General features: G+C 39.4%; 1 protein-coding gene across 8 annotated transcripts in view; it reads right to left on the bottom strand.

The window, feature by feature from the left end:
• The window catches only part of PSMD1 (proteasome 26S subunit, non-ATPase 1), a 104,597-nt gene that overhangs the window by 71,812 nt on the left and 10,866 nt on the right, over positions 1-21,919 (bottom strand). For 6 of the 8 annotated variants that reach the window (XR_014830192.1, XR_014830193.1, XR_014830194.1 and 3 more), the window contains exons 5-15: positions 21,320-21,525; positions 17,614-17,757; positions 12,937-13,163; positions 11,097-11,157; positions 10,054-10,182; positions 7,903-7,991; positions 7,366-7,444; positions 6,720-6,893; positions 4,807-4,918; positions 4,047-4,243; positions 2,455-2,550 (exon numbers count right to left, since the gene is read on the bottom strand). Coding sequence is in view for 1 of the 8 variants with exons in the window: in XM_001925902.8 (XP_001925937.3) it covers positions 2,455-2,550; positions 4,047-4,243; positions 4,807-4,918; positions 6,720-6,893; positions 7,366-7,444; positions 7,903-7,991; positions 10,054-10,182; positions 11,097-11,157; positions 12,937-13,163; positions 17,614-17,757; positions 21,320-21,525 (1,514 nt within the window). In the remaining 7 variants the exon portion in view is untranslated. Of the gene's footprint in view, positions 1-23; positions 214-408; positions 1,185-2,454; positions 2,551-3,701; positions 4,244-4,806; positions 4,919-6,719; positions 6,894-7,365; positions 7,445-7,902; positions 7,992-10,053; positions 10,183-11,096; positions 11,158-12,936; positions 13,164-17,613; positions 17,758-21,319; positions 21,526-21,919 lie in introns of those variants that run through there. The other 2 variants (XR_014830198.1, XR_014830197.1) reach the window with 2 other exon arrangements.

Below are 21,919 nucleotides of genomic sequence, written 5' to 3'. Positions count from 1 at the left end.
ACTATATTACAGTAGGGCCCTCCTTTTTTTTTTTGGTCTTTTTGCCTTTTCTAGGGCTGCTCCTACGGCATATGGAGGTTCCCAGGCTAGGGATCTAACCGGAGCTGTAGCTGCCGGCCTACACCAGAGCCACAGCAACTTAGGATCCGAGCCGTGTCTGCGACCTACACCACAGCTCACCACAGCTCACGGCAATGCCAGATCCTTAACCCACTGAGCAGGGCCAGGGATTGAACCCGCAACCTCATGGTTCCTAATTGGATTCGTTAACCACTGAGCCATGAGGGAAATTCCCAGTAGGGCCCTCCTTGTCCACAGTTTCACTTTCAGCAGTTTCAGTTACCCCATAGTCAACTATGATCCAGTATTTATTAAATGGAAAATTCCAGAAATAAAAAAGTCATAAGATTTTTTTTTTCTTTTGTCTTTTTAGGCCTGCTCCCAAGGCATATGGAGGTTCCCAGGCTAGGGGTCTACACCACAGGCACAGCCAGATGTGAGCCATGTCTGTAACCTACATCACAGGTCATGGTAATGCTGGATCCCTAACCACAGAGCGAGACCAGGGATCAAACCCATGTCCTCATGAATGCTAGCCAGATTCATTTCCACTAACCCACGACCAGAACTCCAGAATCCATTAAGACTTAAATTTTATGTTATGCAGAGTATCATGATAAAATCTCGTGCCATCGCACTCTATCCTGCCTGGGATGTAAATCATCCCTTTGTTCAGCATATCCAAACATCTACCTACTAGTCACTTTGTAGGCTTCAGTTATCAGACTGATGTGGTATTGCAATGCTTATATTCAAATAACCTTTATTTTACTTAATAATGCCCCCAAAGCATAGGAGTAGTGACACGGGCAATTTAAGATATTCTCTTACTGTGCCTAATTTATAAATTAAACTTTTTTGCAGGCGTGTATGAGAAAAACCACAGAATATGTTTCAGAATTACCCACGGTTTCAGGGGTCCACTGAGTGTCTTGGAATGTACGCCCCTGTGGATAAAGGAGAACTACTGTATTCCTCTAGAGAATGTCTTTCCCTGGGAGTTCCTGCTGTGGTGCAGCGGTAACAAACCCGACTAGTATTTATGAGGATGCAGGCGGGATGCCTGGCCTTGCTCAGCAGGTTAAGGATGTGGCATTGCCGTGAGCTGTGGTGTAGGTCACAGACTCAGCTCACTTCCCGTGTTGCTGTGGCATAGGCCAGCAGCTATAGCTCTGATTTGACCCCATATGCTGCAAGTGAAGCCCTATAAACACAAAAAAAATAAATAAATAAATAAATAAAAAAGAACGTCTTTCCCCAATCTAGAAAAATTCATTTGAAGGCTTAAAAGTCTTCAAAGCTGCAGAAATTTAAGATTCAGTGGTACTTCTAAAGACTGTTTCAAGAGTTCCCATCGTGGTTCAGAGGAAACTAATGAGACCAGTATCCATGAGGTTTCAGGTTTGATCCCTGGCCTTGCTCAGTGGGTTAAGGATCTGGTGTTGCCATGAGCTGTGGTGTATGTGGGTCGCAGACTCAGCTGGGATCTGGTATGGCTATGGCTGTGGCTGGTGGCTGTAGCTCCGATTAGACCCTAGCCTGGGAATCTCCATATGCCTCAGGCGTGGCCCTAAAAAGACAAAAAAAAAAAAAAAAAAAAAAAAGACTATTTCAACTGCACCACAGTTTTCATGGGCCACACTGAAAATCTAACCATTCCTTCACTGTTGTTTTCAAAAACATATATTCTGAACTCAAGCAAACCACAAACATTTAGAACATACTAAATGCTGCACTGATGATAAATTACTAATAAATACTGTGTGGTGTGATTATCTCTAGGAAGAAAGAAATAATTATAGTTCTAAATCCTTTCTTTACGGGAAGATGACCTTGGGTTTACTTTCTCCCAGCACCAACATGGTAGAAATCTACTGAGTTAAGACATATGGAATGTCCACCATTATTTACTGTTAAAAACTATCTAGATTGGGTGACTATGAATGGAAAGGCCTGTTGGAAAACATGGGCATTGGCTTTCCTAGTCAGTGTGTCTCCTGTAATAGAGCACTTCCCCTAGGGATACCTGGAAGCTAAGCTCACAGGCTACAAAAGAAGTCAATCCCATTGTTCACTAGATTTCCCTACCCTGGCGTGGCTGCAAACATTCACAGGGTCTCCTCCCTTACAAATGAGGGTGTCCCTTGGAACAGGGCTTTAGAAGTTGCACCTGAATGACTTACAGGACTTCCATACACACTGTTACCCTGTCCTATATTCTCCTGAACAGCTAAATGAGTCCGGCGCTAGGGTATGGCTGACTGTGTCCAGGGAGTGAGAATCTGAACCTGAGGTAGTGGTCTTGAGATGTGGATGCTGTAGTCATCAAGACCTCTAGCGACAATCTGCAAACGTTCCCTTCCATCTCTATTCAAGAGAAGCCAGAGTACTTACAGCGACATGCAGCAGGCGTCGAATAGCCTTGTTGTTACCTGAGCCACAGTAAGCCATGGCTACGGTATACATTCCAGACCGTCGAAGAATTGGATCCTAAGAAATAATTCAGCACCATCATCAACGTAATCACTTCAAATAGTAACTCCTATAGGCTTAGTTGCATCCACCAGGGCAGCTAGTTTTGGGGAGGAAATGATGAACTCAAAGAACACCACTGTGTGGTTGGTAGTTTTCTAAACGAATGGGGAAATAAAAAACTAACAGAAGAGGAATTCAGCTGCTTTTAATTCCCAATATTCTGTGCAATACGCCTATGCTGCCTCACACTTTTTAGGAAGTATAAACTCAAGCCCAATTCCAACACTCACTCCCTATGATACTCAACTTCCATTCGTCAAACAAACAACAAAGCTTGCTTCTAATTCTACATTTTAACTTGCTTTTTCCTTATCACTTAATTCTTGGGCACTGAGCCTTGAGTGGAAGAGATATAGAGTCTGACAGTTGAGCAAAATTTTTAGTAGTTTTATCAATAACCTACAGCAGTGGATGTTTCTATCAGGTTACAGAGCACAGCACTGCTTACCACTAACTATCTACCATACACAATACCAGTGTAAAAACAAAGCAAAACAAAATGCAATGGGAAAAAAAATCTCACACAAACAAGGTACAGAGATTGGCACTGTTTTTTGATGAAAAACTTTATATCTTACTGATTATAAAATCATTCCAAAAACAGTATTTCTTTTTTTTTTTTTTTTTGTCTTTTTGCTATTTCTTTGGGCCGCTCCCGCGGCATATGGAGGTTCCCAGGCTAGGGGTCGAATCGGAGCTGTAGCCTCCGGCCTACGCCAGAGCCACAGCAACACAGGATCCGAGCCGCGTCTGCAACCTACACCACAGCTCACGGCAACGCTGGATCGTTAACCCACTGAGCAAGGGCAGGGATCGAACCCGCAACCTCATGGTTCCTAGTCGGATTCGTTAACCACTGCGCCACGACGGGAACTCCGAAAAAAAACAGTATTTCTAAAAGAAATCAACTTATATATATTTCTAAAGAACTTTTCTGAATCTACTTATTTGAAAATCACTGAAGTCTTTTTTGTTTGTTTTTACAGCCGCACTTGAGGCATAAGGAAGTTCCCAGGCTAGGTGTGGAATCAGAGCTATAGCTGCATGTCTATGCCACAGCCACAGCAACACCGGATCTGAGCTGCATCTGCGACCTATGTCTCAGCTTGCTGCAATGCTGGATGCTTAACCCACTAATCGCAGTCAAGGATCAAAAATGCATCTTCATGGACTCTATGTTGGGTTCTTAACCCACCAAGCCACAACGGGAACTCCTGAAGTCTTGATTCAATTTAAAATTCTCAAATTAGCCCTGCTTACTTCTCCTAATCAGTGTCTTTCTCTCCTACATTATGTTAGGTTTTATACATCTTTTGAGAAGTTTTTAATCAACAAATGTAGCTAGGTGTTCCTCATGGGAAAAGAGATAATTTCCAATAAAGGTTAAGTGTTTCAGGTTAACTGGAGGGTGAGGGAGCAGGGAGAAAAGGATGAATAACATGTTATCTCACCTTATCACGGCAGAGCGACTCAATGAGAGCATCAGCCTCTTCCATCCTCCCGTACATCACTAACGCAATGCCAACTGCAAGACCACGTAGAATCTTCTCATGTTGAGTTTCCTGTGCATAGCCGACCATGTCCTCAATAGCCTGGGCATTTTTAGAGCCCAACATGACCAAACCTAGGGCCAGGCCAGCTGCTTCCCCTAGTGAGTAAAAGCAAGACATTACAGAATAAGAGTTACATATGTGAAGTAAATAAAACATACCCTATTGGAAGTGGCAACTACAAGCATCAACTATCAAAACAACCATCAGCTTCTGACAGCATTTTTTCAAACCATGAGATATTAAGGGGGATATCTTATATGGAAGCACATCCATAACTATTTAAAGTTCTCTTCCTTTCAAATCTTGCTAAGATACACCATCAAACCCTATAGTGATTTCCAAAGACACTATGACAACATTTTTTTCTATATTATCATCGAGCAGTGTAGATAGCCCCATAATAAAAGTAGATCACTCTAATTAATTTCTATTTGCAAAAGTCAGTTATACAGGCACTCAAGATATGCCATTTTTAAAAACCTATGTATCATAAAACATATTTTCATAAGACTTGTCTGATAAATGAGGCAAAAGCCACACCCTGTACAAGTAGAGAAATCCATTAGTTTTTTAAGAGGCCATGAAATATAGGTAGAAAACAAGTATCAGTTACATTAACTAAACCCAGAATTTGTCATCTTCAGAAGGAATCACCTACCTGTGACAGCATCATCCTGATAAAGGTTTGTCTTCAGCAAATCATACACGTCCTGGCGGGCGGTCCCCATGGCTGCCAAACCAAGGCCCAGACTGCCACCATGTCGAACGATCTAGGGAAAAAGCAGGGCTCCACTGATTTGGTACACTGTACTTAAAATCCAAGGTCTCACTCTAACTCCAAAATATATTTTGACATTAAGCATGCAGAGCAGCTGGTCTAGTGAGTATGATCAGAGGACACAGAGGGCCAGGGGTAACCTTATCAATTTCAGTTTCAAAAGAATGCTGTTTGCTGATGCAAAATAACACTGAGTTAAGAAGTAAATGAAAGAAAAGAAAATGGAGAGAGACAATACAGTTCTCTTCCAATAAGTTTACATCAGAAGAGGAGGAAAAAGATGATAATGATTAAAAAGGGAGAATCAAGTGGCGAGGAAAGATTCTTTTAGGATAGGTGAGACCTGATAGGCTTATGGACTCAGGGAGGCAGCACAGAAGGAGACTGAAGACAGAGAGAAAAAGGTATTTAATGGAACATGGTTATGAAGAAAGTGGGAGAAAATGGTGTCAAAAGCGAAACTTAGTCTTTATTTGAAGAATATTTTTGTGAAGATCTGTTATTTTTGAATAACAGTATCCTTTTATTGGCGAGAGCACCCCAATCCTGCTTGGGGAATAGTCTTCCCACTGGTCAGAGTCTTGGTAGGATTGTCATTCAAAGCAAAGCTCCCACCTTCCCCTAGCCAAAGTGTACGCCTGTAACTTGACAGGCCGATCAGACGCTCCTCTGGAATTTTAAGCTTTCTTAAGTGGAATGACTGAAGTTCATTCCTTCTGACAGAAGAGCCCTGAAGAGATGACCCCATTAGTTCCTACTATCTAGATCCCTAGAACTGCCCTGACTCTTAATCTCTGTGAGCTGGTTCATCAGCTTTTCCTATGCAAGCTACTTCCAATAAACTCCTTGTTTAAGTTGGTCAGCAGAGGTTTTTATTGCTGGTAACCAAAAACTTTATCTGATAAGAAAATTTTTACCTGAGACCAGTGGAAATGAGGTAGAGATATGTGAAAGATACATAGGATTTGTGGATAGGGGGCTTATTAGCCCAGAGAGACCATCCTACTGGCCTCAATCTTTTCACTAAATAGGACAGTTTTCTGGCTCACTCAGCTACTCTCTAAACAGCCTTCTAAAAGAAACTAACATAAAAGTTAAAAATCCTCTTTCAAGGTTCCTTAAAATAAGAACAGGGCTGCTTAATAAGTTTTTTTTCAAACCAATTACACTTAAAAAAAAATCACCAGGTGTTCCCATTGTGGCTCAGTGGGTCAAGAACCTGATATAGTGTCGGTAAGGATGCAGGTTCAATCCCTGGCCTCACTCAGCAGGTTAAGGATCCAGCTTGCTACAAGCTGCAGCTCAAATCTGGTGTTGCAGTGGCTGTGGATCCAATTCGATCCCTAGCCCAGGAACTTCCCTATGCCGCAGGCGAGGCTGTAAATAAAAAAAGAAAAAAAAAACCTCATCAAAGAGCAAACAAGCAAAAATTCTGATTCTTGAGCAAGTACATATAATTTCTTTGGGCTTTAGCTTCCTATAAAATAGAATTAGACTAAACAATCACTGATCACTTATATAACACTACAAGACTAGCGTATGGGAGTACAACATGTATTTTATAAGTATCTGGTACTTTATTTTGCTTGTCAGAGACAAGGTTTAAAGGACCGATAAGCAAAATTTTAGCATATAAAGAAGGAAAGGAAATTATCTTTATAAGAAAAGATTCCATGAGAACAGTACCGGTTTGGGAATCCTACAAAATTTCTATTCACTAAAACAACTGGCAAATATAATGTTTCCCTGGACTCTTAAGTAATGGGAATTTAGTTTTTCATTCTAAGACTTACATCATTGCTCGCATTCTTGAGCTGGTTAAGCAGATAGTCAATTATATCCCCACCATGATTGGCATGGATGAGACCTAGTGCATAGAGGCCTCCACCTTCCTGATAGGCTGATCCTGGAGAGGTGTCCTTGGGAAGATACGTTGCCATTAACTGTAATGCTTCCTTCTCATGACCCTGTAAATTTGAGCCATCGCAAAGGTGTCAGTAAGAGTATGTGAGAGAAAAAAAGCATGACATTTTCCATGATCACTGTCTTTTCTCCAGAGAAGAGGAAGTGGGGCTCTCTCCTAAGCAACTTTACCACTCTAATGAGAAGACAGCTTTTAGGAGATCCAGGCACATCTCGGTTAAAAGCAAATGCTTCAATTTTCAGGCCCTGTGTTTCACAACATTTCCCCAAATTCATCTTAGACTAGGCAAATAACTTATTCCAGTTCATCTTCTGGGAAATAGTTTAGAGTCTTCAAAGGAAAAAGATTTCCACTTTTTATAACAAACAAACACACATTTCTTATTTACTTTATCCTTCCTGTAAGAAGACTAATCCAATTGAACAAAATGTCCTTGTCAATGAATTATAGTAAACTTTACTCCAAAAAAATTGCTTCTGTTTGGATGTATGCTCACCCTGATCAGTATACATTACCTTATGAATTACACCCAAACTGGCTGTGGCTGTAAATTTTGCCCAGTTAGTGGCTCTGGCTAACCATTCCAAGTTATCTCTGTAAGAAAAGAAATTTTAGCAATACTATTGAAATGCACTCCATAAAGCTTTTTAAAACACTAAAGTAAAGGAATTAAAATTTTGCCTTAAGCTGTTATAAATCATTTTACTTTATGGATCTCAAGTTACTGATAATTCTATTTTACTTTCTAAGTTGCTCTTAATACATTTGAGGACATTTTTTTATTAATACATTGTATGTAATACCATTGTATCAAATTTCTGAGCTTAACACATTTCGTTCAAAAACCTACATTCAAGGTAACTAATAAGGAAAATTAATTTTAGCTCAAAACAAGGAAGCATATATAATTTAAAACTATATAAAATGGTAAAAAGAGAATTCAGAATTCAGGACTGGCAGGTAGGGAATTCCCCACATCCATGTAACAATTTCAACAGAGCCTCTGTTAAAGACACTCTTAAGCCAAAATGGGAACCTACAAGCATATTTACCTAAGAAACTGGTCACTGGTAGTCCCACAGTGCATAAAAGAGTTTGCTATAACGGTAGCTGTGTGACATACAGAATTCCTTACTGCATCCTAAAAAACAAATACAGCTTTTTATCATTGGCAAAATACTCATACATATGTAGGCTTGCATGTGAACATACAGTAAGAACCCCTGTTTTGTGACAAAAACATGAATAAACTGAACTGATACTTAAAATATGAATCTTGGATATCTCTTTATAAAGCTTAAATAGCTAGTTTATAAAAACAAGCAAGTCAAAGTTCTAATTGTTGTCTTAATTTGGGGTTTGTAGATTTTCTATTTTTTGGCAGTTCTCTTCAGTGTCTTGGCCAAGGTCTCCAAAATGGTGGAGTAACCTGAGAAGCAATGCTGCACCTCTTCTGGCACTGTATCTCTGGTAGTCACCAAAGTAACTTATTTTATTTTTTATGTTTAAAAAATTTGGGGAGTTCCCGTCATGGTGCAGCAGAAACGAATCTGACTAGGAACCATGAGGTTATGGGTTTGGTCCCTGGCCTCGCTTGGTGGGTTAAGGATCCAGCGTTGCTGTGAGCTGTGGTAAGGTCGCAGATGCAGCTCAGATCTGGTGTTGCTGTGGCTGGGCCGAAGACTGGCAGCTATAGTTCCAATAAGACCCCTAGCCTGGGAACCTCCATATGCTGCGGGTGCAGCCAAAAAAAAATTGGCCCCACCTGCAGCATATGGAAGTTCCCAGGCCAGGGATCAAATGTGAGCTGCAGCTGCAAGCTATGCCACAGCTGCAGCAACACCAGATCCTTAATCCACTGCACCATAGCAAGAACTTTAATTTTTCTTTCTTTTTTTTGCTTTTTAGAGCCAAATCTGCAGCATATGGAGTTTCCCAGGCTACAGCTGCCAGCCTACACCACAGCCACAGCAACTTGATCAAGTCTACAACCTATATACCACAGCTCACAGCAACATTTGATCCTTAACCCACTGAACGAGGCCAGGAATCAAACCTACATCCTCATGGATCCCAGTCAGGTTTGTTTCCACTGAGCCACAAAGGGAACTCCTCTAACTTTATTTTATTGCTTTTTAGGGTTGAACCTGTGGCATATAGAAGTTCCGAGGCTAGGTGTCAAATCAGAGCTACAGCTGCTGGCCTATGCCACAGCCACAGCAATGCCAGATCTGATCCAAGTCTGAAACCTACACCACAGCTCACGGAAACATCAGATCCTTAACCCACTGAACAGGACCAGGGATCAAACCTGCATCCTCATGGATACTAGTAGGCTTCATTTCCACTGAGCCACAATGGGAACTCCTAATTTTATTTTTAATAAGACTGCAGTATAAAGATATGCTTTAAAAAATTGTCTTAAATGAAAATTATGTAATTCTTTTTGCCATCTGTAAAAGTGGAGAAGCATGATTACATATGCTTCAATCAAATAACTGTTTAGTAATGAAACAGTATATGACTATAAAAAAATAAATGATTTTGGGAAAGGATACTGGGTAAATTAACAGGCAAAGGAGGAATTTTCATACTATGTATCTTTTCGTATGACATACAAACATTTTCGTAACATTTTTTGAACCAGATGAATAGATTATCTATTCATAATAGATATAAGCTCCATATAACATAAATAGGAGCTTAATCAATATTAATTCCCCTTCTTCTTCAATAAGATCAAGTATTTCTCTCATTGTGATTAAAAAAAAAAAAAACTTACTTCTTTGATGAGGAATAAAATGCAACAAATTATTCAATAAGAAATAAATAGGAGTTCCCATCATGGTGCAGCAGAAATGAATTGACTAAGAACCATGAGGCTGTACGTTTAATCCCTGGCCTTGCTCAGTGGGTTAAGGATCTGGAGTTGCCATGAGCTGTGGCGTAGGTCGGAGATGCAGCTCAGATTTGATGTTGCTGTGGCTGTGGTGTAGGCTGGCAGCTGAAGCTCCAATTGGACCCCTAGCCTGGGAACTTCCATATGCCACAGGTGCAGCCCTAAAAAAGCAAAAAAAAAAAAAAAAAAAATATATATATATATACACACACACACACACACACACACATATAAACACTTATATTCTTCAAGAACAACAAAAAAAACCCATAAAAAAAGCCTCCAATACAGATGAATTTCCTACCTTTGTGTTTTTTAGAATCATGAGATCTGTGTTATTGTTTCGTATTAAAAACTGCAGATGTAGCTCAATAGCCATTTCACCGCTTAAAATTTTAATCATTTTCAAAGTCTGGTCCTTGGGCTCTGGACTCTGCCAAAACAAATAAGAATGAAAGTTATTATATTACTAAAATCCACTAAGCCAACTTTATTTTAACAGCCCTAAATCAGTGAAATTCACAGTCATACATACAACAAAACCCCTATTTTAACAGTAGGATCTAGAAAACCCATGTATCATTTATTTGAAAGAATAATTTATTTATTTATTATTATCACTGAGATATGATACCAGCTTGATGGAAGAGAGCACATCATTCAAAACTTGCTTCCAATGTAAAATATTTTAATATTAAAAAGAACTGTAAAAGAATAACTAACCATTGATGATATGCAAGGAAAACTATTTTATACAAAATCAACTTAAGAGTTCAGGTGAGAAACTCCCTCCTCCAAGTTGACCAAATCAAAAGCACCTTTAGTCAACACATGCACATGATCTCATGAACTACCAAGTCATCAACACGACTCTCCATTCAGATGAAGAAGTGCTGAAAATTATATACCTGATTCACAGCACCCAAAAACTGCGACAGAGGAAACGTTACATCCAACGGATCTCTGCTTTAATCCTGGCCCCACTCTTCTATACATTACGAATATTAAAAATAAAGACAACTGTACTGCTTTCTCCATGATATGTTGCCATTTGTCAGAGGCCATACTTTTTTTCTCACCCTGTGATGGGTAATTCAGTTATTCTAGATAGAGTTCATTCCCTGGTAAGGATCTAAAGATTTGATTTCTTCTAGGTCAAGTGCTTTCTGGGGTTAATCTTTAAAATCTTACTTTTTACAGAAAATCTCATTTTTATAAAATAACCTTGGCATCAAACTTAATAATAAACCTCCATAAAAGCAAGTAACACTTTTAATTAATTTACAATATAGTGTGGAAATTTATGTTTAAATGGCAAACAACCTCAAGTCCAAAAAGCACACTTACCGCTTCTGGTGTCTTTCCTACAAGTACACTACCTGTCTTTTCTTCTGTTTCCATTGATTCACTAAGAGGAAGAGAACCAGCAGTTACTAATGTGATAATTCTTTTCTAAATTTCATGTGTAGGTGCCTTTTTTTTAAAAGTCAAATTGAAGACCTGAATCACATCCAAATTAAATATTTTGCAAGAAAAAAAAAGTTAATTACTTCCTAGGAATTGCTGTTAAGAAACAGAAAAGGTTGTAAAATAAGATGAAGACAGCCCAATACTGCATTCCCACCAAATAAATTCATAAAAACACAAACAACTATCTAGGTTAGCAAGATGTATGGACAACAAATACAGCAAACCCAAGTGACAAATTATCTCCCAGATTCCCCAAACACAGTCAGGTGAAGATATACCACCACCAGCTATAAGACCGGTTCACAGTGAAGCAGCTGGGGCCCCAAAACTTTTAAACTAACTAGCCAACATTCCTTGCTAGGACAAAGCACTACACTGAGGAGAAAATGCTGGGTAGAGAATCCAAATTAAGAAGGCAGAAACAGGAGTTCCCGTCGTGGCGCGGCAGAAATGAATCCGACTAGGAACCATGAGGTTGCAGGTTCGATCCCTGGCCTTGCTCAGTGGGTTAAGGATCCAGCTTGCCGTGAGCTGTGGTGTAGGTCACAGACATGTCTGTGATCTGGCGTTGCAGTGGCTGTGGCATAGGCCGGCAGCTGTAGCTCCTATTCAACCCCTAGCCTGGGCACCTCCATGTGCCCCAGGTGCAGCCCTGAAGAGCAAAAAAAAGAAGAAGATAGAAATGAAGGGAAAGAAGGTCCAAATAAAAGTGGGAAAGGGAACAGAGCAAGGAGATCTCAGAACATACGTTGCCATTTTTCTTTATTATTCCACAAACACAACAGAAGAGGAAGTTCTAGAGAACAATGAAATTTTAAAAACTATTCTAAACAAGCCTCCTTTGTAAACATTCAGGAAAACTAATTTTGGTAAAGATAATCCCCAGAAAAGGATCAAAGTAAGTAAAAGACATTAAGAAAATTTTACAACATATAAAGGAGCATTACTTATTAGAAGTAGAAAAACTCAGAAATAATAGAACTAGGAAAAAAATTAGGAAGGAAAGAAGAAAAGTAATCATTTCAGAAATGAAGATTAACTCAGAAGGAATATGAAAGCAAATAAACACAACATAATAAAAGCAGAAGGCAAGAGGAAAGAAAACTTTAAATCAAAAAGAAACAGACTAAATGCTATTTCCCCATGATTAGGCGCAAAGCAAGGATGTTCAAAAATCCTAACCAATGCAGAAAAATACGGAGGGAAAAGGTATGAGAGTTTGAAAGGAAGACGTAAAATTGTCTCTGTTCACAGGTAGTATGATTCCTATGTAGAAAATTCTATAAAGGAATCTAGAAAATTTTTTTTACTAGACCTAATAAGTGATTTAAGCAAGGTTGAGAGTCAACATTAATACACAAAAGTCAACTGAAATTCTACGTATTAGCAACAAACAACTGGAAACTGAAATCCCACTTACCCTAACTGAGATTTTTAATTTACCTGATTAGACAGCACACTTGCTGTCTGGCAGGCCCTCATTATCAGACAACCACCTCCGTTTCTTTCCAAAAACATCCATGTTTTCCTTAATGTGCCCAGCAGAGCGCCCAAGAGAGCAACAGCCTTAATAAAACTACAATCTTTGAAAGCTAATGGTAAAATTTATTCTTAGATTATGTTGCCTATAAATATATTATAGTCATATAATATTGTCTACTCTCAAAATGAAATAAAGATTGTTCAATTAGGTTGATGCAGAAAAAGATACTTATACCTGTCTTTCTCTGATCCTGGAACAGTACCCGTATTTGTAGATCCAGGCACAGAAGCAATAGGAGTGCCAACAGTTCGAAGATTCTGGATTACAGATGACAAAAACTGCTGGCTAGCACTTTCATACAAATCAAAACAAATTTGATAAGCCATCAGGAGGTTGTCTTCCTTTACCAGTTTTTCTAAGATATCACTCACGGCCTGAGGATCATCTAAGAAAATTAAGCACTGAAATGCAGATAAAGAACAATTACATAATAATTGAAAACTACGTCTACAAAATACTTAGAGAGTGACAGTTAACAATATAGGAAACCTTAAAATATAAGCATAAGCAAACTAGGGCAAAATGGAATGCTATCTAGTCTAGCATTCCATTTCTGACCCTGGCACCAAAGTTTTTCTGAAAATGGCAACTGCCTTCCATAAGAAAACCCATGCAACTTATCCTCTTTTTTCTTTTAATCTTTTTGCCTTTGCTAGGGCCGCACCCGTGGCATATGGAGGTTCCCAGGCTAAGGGTCTAATCGGAGTGGTAGCCGTGAGTCTACACCACAGCCACAGCAACGTGGGATCCGAGCCGAGTCTGCGACCTACACCACAGCTCACAGCAATGCCAGATTCTTAACCCAGTGAGCCAGGCCAGGGATTGAACCTGCAACCTCATGGTTCCTAGTCGGATTCACTAACCACTGAGCCACAACGGGAACTCCATACTCTTAGCTTCAAATAGTGTGCCTAGCAATTAGCAATCTTCAAAACCCAATTGGTGAATGAACTTGGGATTTTTTTTTTTTTTTTTTTTTTTTGCCTTTCAGGGCTGCACCCTCGGCATATGGAGGTTCCCAGGCTAGGGGTTGAATCGGAGCTACTGATGCTGGCCTACGCCAAAGCCATAGTAATGTGGGATCTGAGCCATGTCTGCGACCTCCACCACAGCTCATGGCAACACGAGATCCTTAACCCACTGAGTGAGGCCAGGGATCGAACCTGCAACCTCGTGGTTCCTAGTTGGATTCATTTCTGCTGCACCATGACAGGAACTCCTGTTTGGTTTTTGTTTTTGCTTTAATCTGGGCTTCTTTAAATCTTATCCGTAAATTTCTATCAAGTGCTCCTTCTGCTTTACCATAAATTGTAAGAGTCATTCATTTAACACACATTGTATTGGGCTGGGCACTAAAATGACCATTTTGAAGCTTTTCTCTTACTGCTCTTATGATCTGCCACAAGTTTTAACAAAAACCATCCAATAAATTTAGAATTTTTCTTTTAATAATTCAATTTAAATTTTCTTTTTCCCTTAAGCAGCAAATAATTCTATTTCAAAATGAACACACTAGGAGTTCCCATTGTGGTCCAGTGGGTTACAAACCCAACTAGTATCCATGAGGACGTGGGTGTGATCCCTGGCCTCACTCAGTGGGTTAAGGATCCGGCAGTGATTCGAGCTGCAGCAGTCTACAGATGTAGCTTGGATGATGCATTGCTATGGCTGTGGCCGGCAGCTGCAGCTCTGATTCAACCCCTAGCTTGGGAACTTCCTTATGTCACAGGTGCGGGCCTAACCACCCCCCCCCTCCAAAACCCCAAATGAACACATTAACCACAGTTATTATAAATTAAGAATAGGAAAAAATGGAAACAAATAAATGACCAATAGCAGGCGCCTGGTTAAGAAAAGCAAAGTACACCCACTGAATGACTACTGCACAATCAAGAAAGTTTGATGGGAGGGATAAATTAGGGGGCTGGGACTGACATATACCTGCTGCTACAACAGACAGTTAATAAGGACCTACTGTACAGCAAAGGGTAATCTATTCAATACTCTGTAATAACCTGTATGGGTGAGTTCCCGCTGTGGTGCAATGGGATTGGCAGCACTGTGGGAGCAGTGGGACGCAGGTTCAATCCCCAGCCCTGCACAATGGGTTAAGGATCTGGTGTTGCCGCAGTTGCAGCTTAGGTCTCAACCGAAGCTTGGATTTGATCCCTGGCCTGGGAACTCCATATGCCACAGGATAGCCCAAAAGGGAAAAAACAAACATATACAGAAAAGAATCCAAAAAGGAACAGATGTATGTATATGTATAACGGATTTACTTTGCTGTACAAGTAAAACACAACTTTCTAAGACAACCATACTCCGGTAAAATTTATTTAAAAAAAAAAGAAAAGAAAGAGTTTGAACAAGAGTCTATGAAGAGTTAAAACATGGAAAAATGTTAAATTGAAGGAGAAATATAATTGATACTGTTTGCTTCCAAGGAGGGGAACTGTGGAGACAGAGGAAAGAAGTGGGAAGAAGTCTTCTTACTATACAACCTTTGGTTCTTTTTTTTAGGGCCACATCTGCAGCATATGGAAAGTTCCCAGGCTAGGGGTTGAATCGGAGCTGCAGCTGCCAGTCTACACCACAGCCACAGCAACACAGGATCCTTAACCCACTGAGCAAGACCAGGGATCAAACCCACATCCTCATGGAAACTAGTTGGGTTCTTAACTCTCTGAGCCACAACAGAAACTCCATCCTTTGGTTCTTTATAAATCTTGAATCATGTGAATGTATTATTATCTGTTCAAAAATATATTTTAAAAATGTAAAACAAATTTTTAAAAAATTAAAAGGACAGGAATAGGAGTTCCTGTCGTGGCTCAGTGGAAACGAATCTGACTAGGAACTATGAGGTTGTGGGTTTGCTCCCTGGCCTCGAGTAGTGGGTTAAGGATCTGGTGTTGCCATGAGCTGTGATGTAGGTCGCAGATGTGGCTCAGATCCTGCGTTGCTGTGGCTCTGGTGTAGGCTGGCAGGTGTAGCTCCGATTCAACCCCTAGCCTGGGAACCTCCATATGCAGCGGGTACAGGCCTAAAAAAAAAAAAAGGACAGGAATAAAACAGCTAAAAGAAATAAAATTATTTCTGAAGAATAAAAATGACATACACAGAGGAAGAGGGAAAAGGACTACTGTTTTTCACGTCAGTTTTTTAAAACAACTATTTAAAAAACTATCAAAAAAAAAAAAGAAGAAAACAAAACTCCAAAAACCTATATAGAGAGAAAAGTGAAAGGAATATGTTAAGTAGACGTTGGGTGATATAAAGGTAGATGTAAAGGATTTTTTCTTCCAGTTTTTTTCTGTTTCACATTTGCCTTAAAAAGCATAAAAGCTATACATAAAACAGATAAGCAACAAGAATTTACTCTATAACCCAGGGAACTATATTCAATATCTTGTAATAACCTATAATGGAAAATAATCTGAAATGTATATATGTATAATATAAAAATAATACATATAACTCAATTACTTTGCTATACACCTAAAATGAATACAACACTATAAAGCAACTATACCTGAATTTTAAAAAAAGTCATCCAAAAAAAAGGATGCATTAATCTAAATTTTAATAGCTGTATAGAGGATAAAACACATTATGAGAACACATTCAAGTGGAAAAATAAAATGTGTGATAAAATGCTATGCTTTAAGCAGAATACAAAAATTTACAGAGTGAGGGAATTGTTAAAAATACAAGCTTGGCACTTCCGGTCAATAAAACACAATCTAGCCACTGAAAAGAATGGGAGTAGCTCCCCACATGTGACAGGCAGAGTAGGAAAAACATCTATTCATCTTTTAATTGGGAAAAGGTCCAGGGAAAGGGAAAGATACACTTTTCATTTTATGTATTTTCTATACCATCTTAATTTTAAGTGGGCAAGCAAATCCAGACATGAAAATAGATAAAAATATACGGAGTTCCCGTCGTGGCGCAGTGGTTAATGAATCCGACTAGGAACCATCAGGCTGCAGGTTCGATCCCTGCCCTTGCTCAGTGGGTTAAGGATCCGACGTTGCTGTGGCTGTGGTGTAGGTTGCAGACACGGCTCGGATCCCGCGTTGCTGTGGCTCTGGCGTAGGCCGGTGGCTACAGCTTTGATTCGACCCCTAGCCTGGGAACCTCCATATGCCGCGGGAGCGGCCCAAGAAATAGCAAAAAGACAAAAAAAATATATATACATATACAACCAAAGATCTTGGTTGTGTCTGGAGAATGAAACTAAAGATAATTTTTACCCTTAAAATTCTTTTTAGAATGATATAACATAGGTACTGCTTTTATCTTTTACTTTTTTTTGGTTTATAACCTCGTTTCCAAAATTTTCCTTATATGCTTAGGGTATTTTCTTTCTTTTTTTTTCTTTTCAGGACTGCATCTGTGGTATGTGGAAGTTCCCAGGCCAGGGACTGAATCAGAACTGCAGATGCTGGCCTATGCCACAGCCCTAGCCAACTGGGATCCGAGCTGCGTCTGCGACCAACACCACAGCTCACGGCAACACCAGATCCTTAACCCACTGAGCAAGGTCAGGGATGGAACCCGCATCCTATGGATACTATTCGGGTTTGTTACTGCTGAGCGACAACGGGAACTCCTTAGGTTATTTTCAAAATGAAGAAAACAAATATATAGAAAGAAAACATTATAAGAGAATAGCTTTTTAGTGTTGAGTAATTGCTTCTTATCAGTAAGTGAAATATAAACGCATCTTATTTTCACAGAGCTATTGTGAAGATCAACTGAGATACATGTATGGAATTACAGTGATGTGAAATAATATGCTGCAATGCGTAGCATATTACAGTGTACAGTAATGTAATCTAAAACTACCTGACAAACATTGATGAAATCAGGTTTCTCCAAGTTCATGTAGATTTTAACCAGAACTCTCAGTACTTTATTCCGAAACTGTTTATTCTGCATTAAAGACATGCAGAGCTTGAGGCTATAAGCCAGCATTCCTGGGACATCATTCTGAAAGAGAGAATTTGAAGACACATCATTATCTGGTTACTGAAGCATGTTTATTCAGAAATTGAATTATTTTAATCAACATTCTTTAGTCATTCTAGGCAGCCAAAGATTTTTAACTTAAACAATAAAACTTTAAAATTTCAACCATTTTAGACCAAAATCTTAAAATAATATTACCTATTTCCCCATATTCATGAAAAAATGGGTTGAAAACAACTTAATGCCTAGTGGTCATTCAAGATCATCACTCTATGAACACAGTATACTCTAATAGAGTGGTGCTGCTCATTATTATAAAAAGACATATACAATTATCCATATACAAGTGGCTATGTTTTTCAATTGTGTCTGCCTCCAATCTTGCTACTCCTCATAACTTACCGCTTGCTCACTGGCCAGGAACAGTGTAATAGAAATGTTTTCCAGCTCTGAGTGACTCAAGCTTGGAGTGCTGTCACATCTAGCTGGTGCTCTCCTGGGCCCCAATGGGAACGCATTCCTGCGGAAATTCTGACTACACATTATTTCTGTTTACCTTGTGGTTCTTCAAAGCATACCTGATACTTGAGATACCAACCTATAAAAGTCCTTCAATAAGCATGCTGAAGAGCTACAGGAGCATTTTTCAAAAAGCAAGTTGAGAAATTCAAAATTCACTAATTTCAAAAGATACATACACCAAATGCTTGTAGAGCATTATTTACAACTGCCAAGCTGTGGAAGCAATCTAAGTGTCCATCATCAACAGATGAATGGATAAAGAAGATGTAGCGTGCGCACGCGCACACACACACACGCACACATACTCTCTCAGAGGAATACTACTCAGCCATAAAAAAGAATGAAAATTTGCCATCTGCAGCAACATGGATGGACTTGAAGGGAATCATGCTGAGTAAATTAAGTCAGACAGAGAGAAAGACAAACACTATATGATCTCACTTATATGCAGACTCTAAAAAATACGACAAACTAGTGAATAAAACAAAAAAGGGAGTTCCCATTGTGGCCCAGTGGATTCAGGACCCAACGCTGTCTCTCTGAGGATGCAGGTTTGAAACCTGGCCTGGCTCAGTGGGTTAAGGGTCCAGCATTCAGCATGGGTCACAGATGCGGCTTGGCTCTGGTGTTGCTGTGGCTGTGGTGCAGGCCCCAGATCTGATTCAACCCCTGGCCTGGGAACTTCCACCTGCCATAGATATGGACATAAAAATAAAAAAAGAAATTAAAAAAAAGAAAGAAGCAGGCTCACAGATAAAGAGAACTAGTGGTTACCAGTAGGGAAGGGAGGGGTAGAGGCAATATAGGAATAGAGGATTTTAAATAAGGGTTTTTATGGGTAATAAGAAATTGTGTGTAAGCTTTTGAAAATTGTAAAGCACTATAAAATTTAAACACATTTTCATTCAAAAAAAGTTTAAAAATAAATAAATAAATAAAAGGCTAGTTGTGACCTATCTTGTGACCTATGTTGTACACCTAAGTGTATACACATAATGAAATCAACTTAATGGGACTAGCTTTTTTTTTTTTTTTTTTTTGGCTTTATCAAGTTCCCAGGTTAGGGGTTGAATTGGAGCTACAGCTGCCAGCCTACACCACTGCCACAGCAATGTAGGATATGAGCTACATCTGCAGACTCTGCCGCAGCTCACAGTAACACTGGATCCTTAACCCACTGAGTGAGGCCAGGGATCAGACCCACAGCCTCATGGATACTGGTTCGGTTCGTTTCCACTGAGCCACAAAGGGAACTCCAGGACTAGCATTTTTTAAAAGATGAATTTTAAAACATCAGAGTTATATCACAAGTAGTAAAAGTAGGTACTGCTTCATCCTGTTATATCTATATGTATATGTGCTTTAGGATGGAAAGTTGAGATGCATTTCTTACTCTCTGCCTGCTTTATTTATTTTTCTTTTTGGCTTTTTAGGGCCGCACCCAAGGCATATGCAAGTTCCCAGGGTAGGGGTTGAATCGGAGCTGCAGCTGCCAGCCTATACCATGGCCATAGCAATGCTGGATCCTTAACCCACTGAGGGAGGTCAGGGATTGAACCCGCTTCCTCATGGATACTAATTGGATTTATTTCTGCTGAGCCACAATGGTAACTCCTGCTTTATTCTTCTTTGAAACATTTATTGCCCATTTACCTTCTAGGGATAGGCTTCGCTGCCCCTTCCCTCAGTGGATTGTTCCACTTGGGCAGGAACTTTGTAGGTTTTGTTTGCCACTATACCTCCAACACCTAGAACAGTGTCTGGCACATAGTAGGCACTTAAAAAATATTTGTTGAATGAATGAAAACAAATATTTCAGTTCTATTCACATGAAGACAAGGAAAACCTACAGCTGTGCAAAAATTAAAAAGTAAAACAAGAGCCACTCTATCACACTGGGTCATTCATTTATATACTCATTTAAACATATCTTACCACTGCTGCTAAACATTGCTTTAGGCTTTGGCGACCCAGTGGTTAAAGTATCTGTCCTCATGGAAGATATAATCTGGTGGACCTAGGTGGACAGTCTTTGCAACAGGGGTTGAAGAGGGTATTGCTGGCAGGAATTGACGGGATCTATAAACAAGTGACAGTTGAGCTGAGGTGAGCTGTGAATCTTGAAAAGAAATAAAGCAGGTAAAGAAAGAAAAGGAAAAGGATGTTTTTGGCATGAGCAATATCTTCAGCAAGGGGAACGGGACAGAGTACATCTAGTAGATGAGACAAGTTCAAAATGGAGTTCCCTTGAGGCTCAGCGGGTAAAGGATCCAGCATTGTCACTGCTGTGGCTCTGATTATAGCTGTGGCATGGGTTTGTTGGTGGAAGGAATAGTTAGTGAGGCAGACAAAGTGGGCATGCAGATCAATGTCCATTTAACTCAGTCTTGCACCTTTCTGACCACTTTGGCTGGTGATTTGCAATTGTCATGATCATTGCAAAACACCCTCACACCAGTAATCTGGTTTATAGTTTAAGTCATGATAAATGAGTTAAAAAAGTAGTTTATCAGTATAATCTTCTTTAAAAGGGTAGGGTAATTAAAACAACTACCCCATGCAAGACCTCAAAAGAATAAATGTATAAGATAAAAGCAGCTATTTAGGGAGTTCCCTTCATGGCTCAGCAGTAATGAACTTGACTAGTATCCATGAGGCTATGGGTTCAATCCTTGGCCTCACTCAGTGGCTTAAGGATCCAGTGTTGCTGTGAGCTGTGGTGTAGATCACAGATATGGCTTGGATCCTGCATTGCTTGGATCCTGTGGCTGGGGTGTAGGCTGGCAGCTACAGCTCCCATTTGACCCCTAGCCTGGGGACTTCCATATGCTGTGGCTGTAGCCCTAAAAAGACAAAAAAATAAAGCAGCCCTATTTAACAAACACAAAACACAGCCAAGGTTCATATATAAATATAAAAATAAAATGTTTAGCAAAGAGAACCTTACTATATCTAATGTTGAAGTAGATTTTCTTTTCACTACCCATGCACTTTTCAGTATTAATAATTTGGTTTGCTGATTCTTCACCAACAACAATCTAAAATCACAACATCTACCTACCGACTCAAGTATAGTCTTCTCAAAGACGTCCAGCCTTCGTGTCTCCAGAGCAATGCCAATAGCTTGTTTGTATTTGTGATCATCTAGACATCGCTGAAACATTTTATTCACAATACCTTCCAATCTCTGATCAATTGGTTTTTTTTCTCCTTCAGGCAAATCTGCATTTTCCACACATTGTTTGGTGTAGTGATCAATGCACTTTGCTAGAGAAAATAAAATAACTCTGGTCACCTTGTAAATTGGGCTAAACTATTAGAAAGGACAATGCCTACATTTATAATCATAAAAACTCATGGAATGACTATACAGCAATAAGCAAATTTCAAATTACTTAGATGCTAGAAGTTACACATTTAAATTGACAGTTTCCTTCATTAACAGTTATACTGCAGGGTTATACACTAATTCCAATAAGCTGACACTATTCAAAACATTTCTATTTTATTGTATTTTTACCAAAATTATACTATTCGATTTTACCAAGTTCCTTATTATACAGATTTGGCTATAAACAGCTACTGAAATAGTTAGCTTTCAAAAGCAAACACTTAAAAAAGCAAAACCAAAAAAACCCCCAAAACCCAGGACCTCCCACTG

The sequence above is a fragment of the Sus scrofa genome, chromosome 15, assembly GCF_054392235.1.
Source record: "Sus scrofa isolate SSC_HxYL_T2T_F1_AM1 chromosome 15, Sscrofa_HxYL_maternal_Yorkshire_Landrace_v2.0, whole genome shotgun sequence".
Taxonomy (NCBI): domain Eukaryota; kingdom Metazoa; phylum Chordata; class Mammalia; order Artiodactyla; family Suidae; genus Sus; species Sus scrofa.
This window is presented reverse-complemented; position numbering and strand designations above follow the sequence as displayed.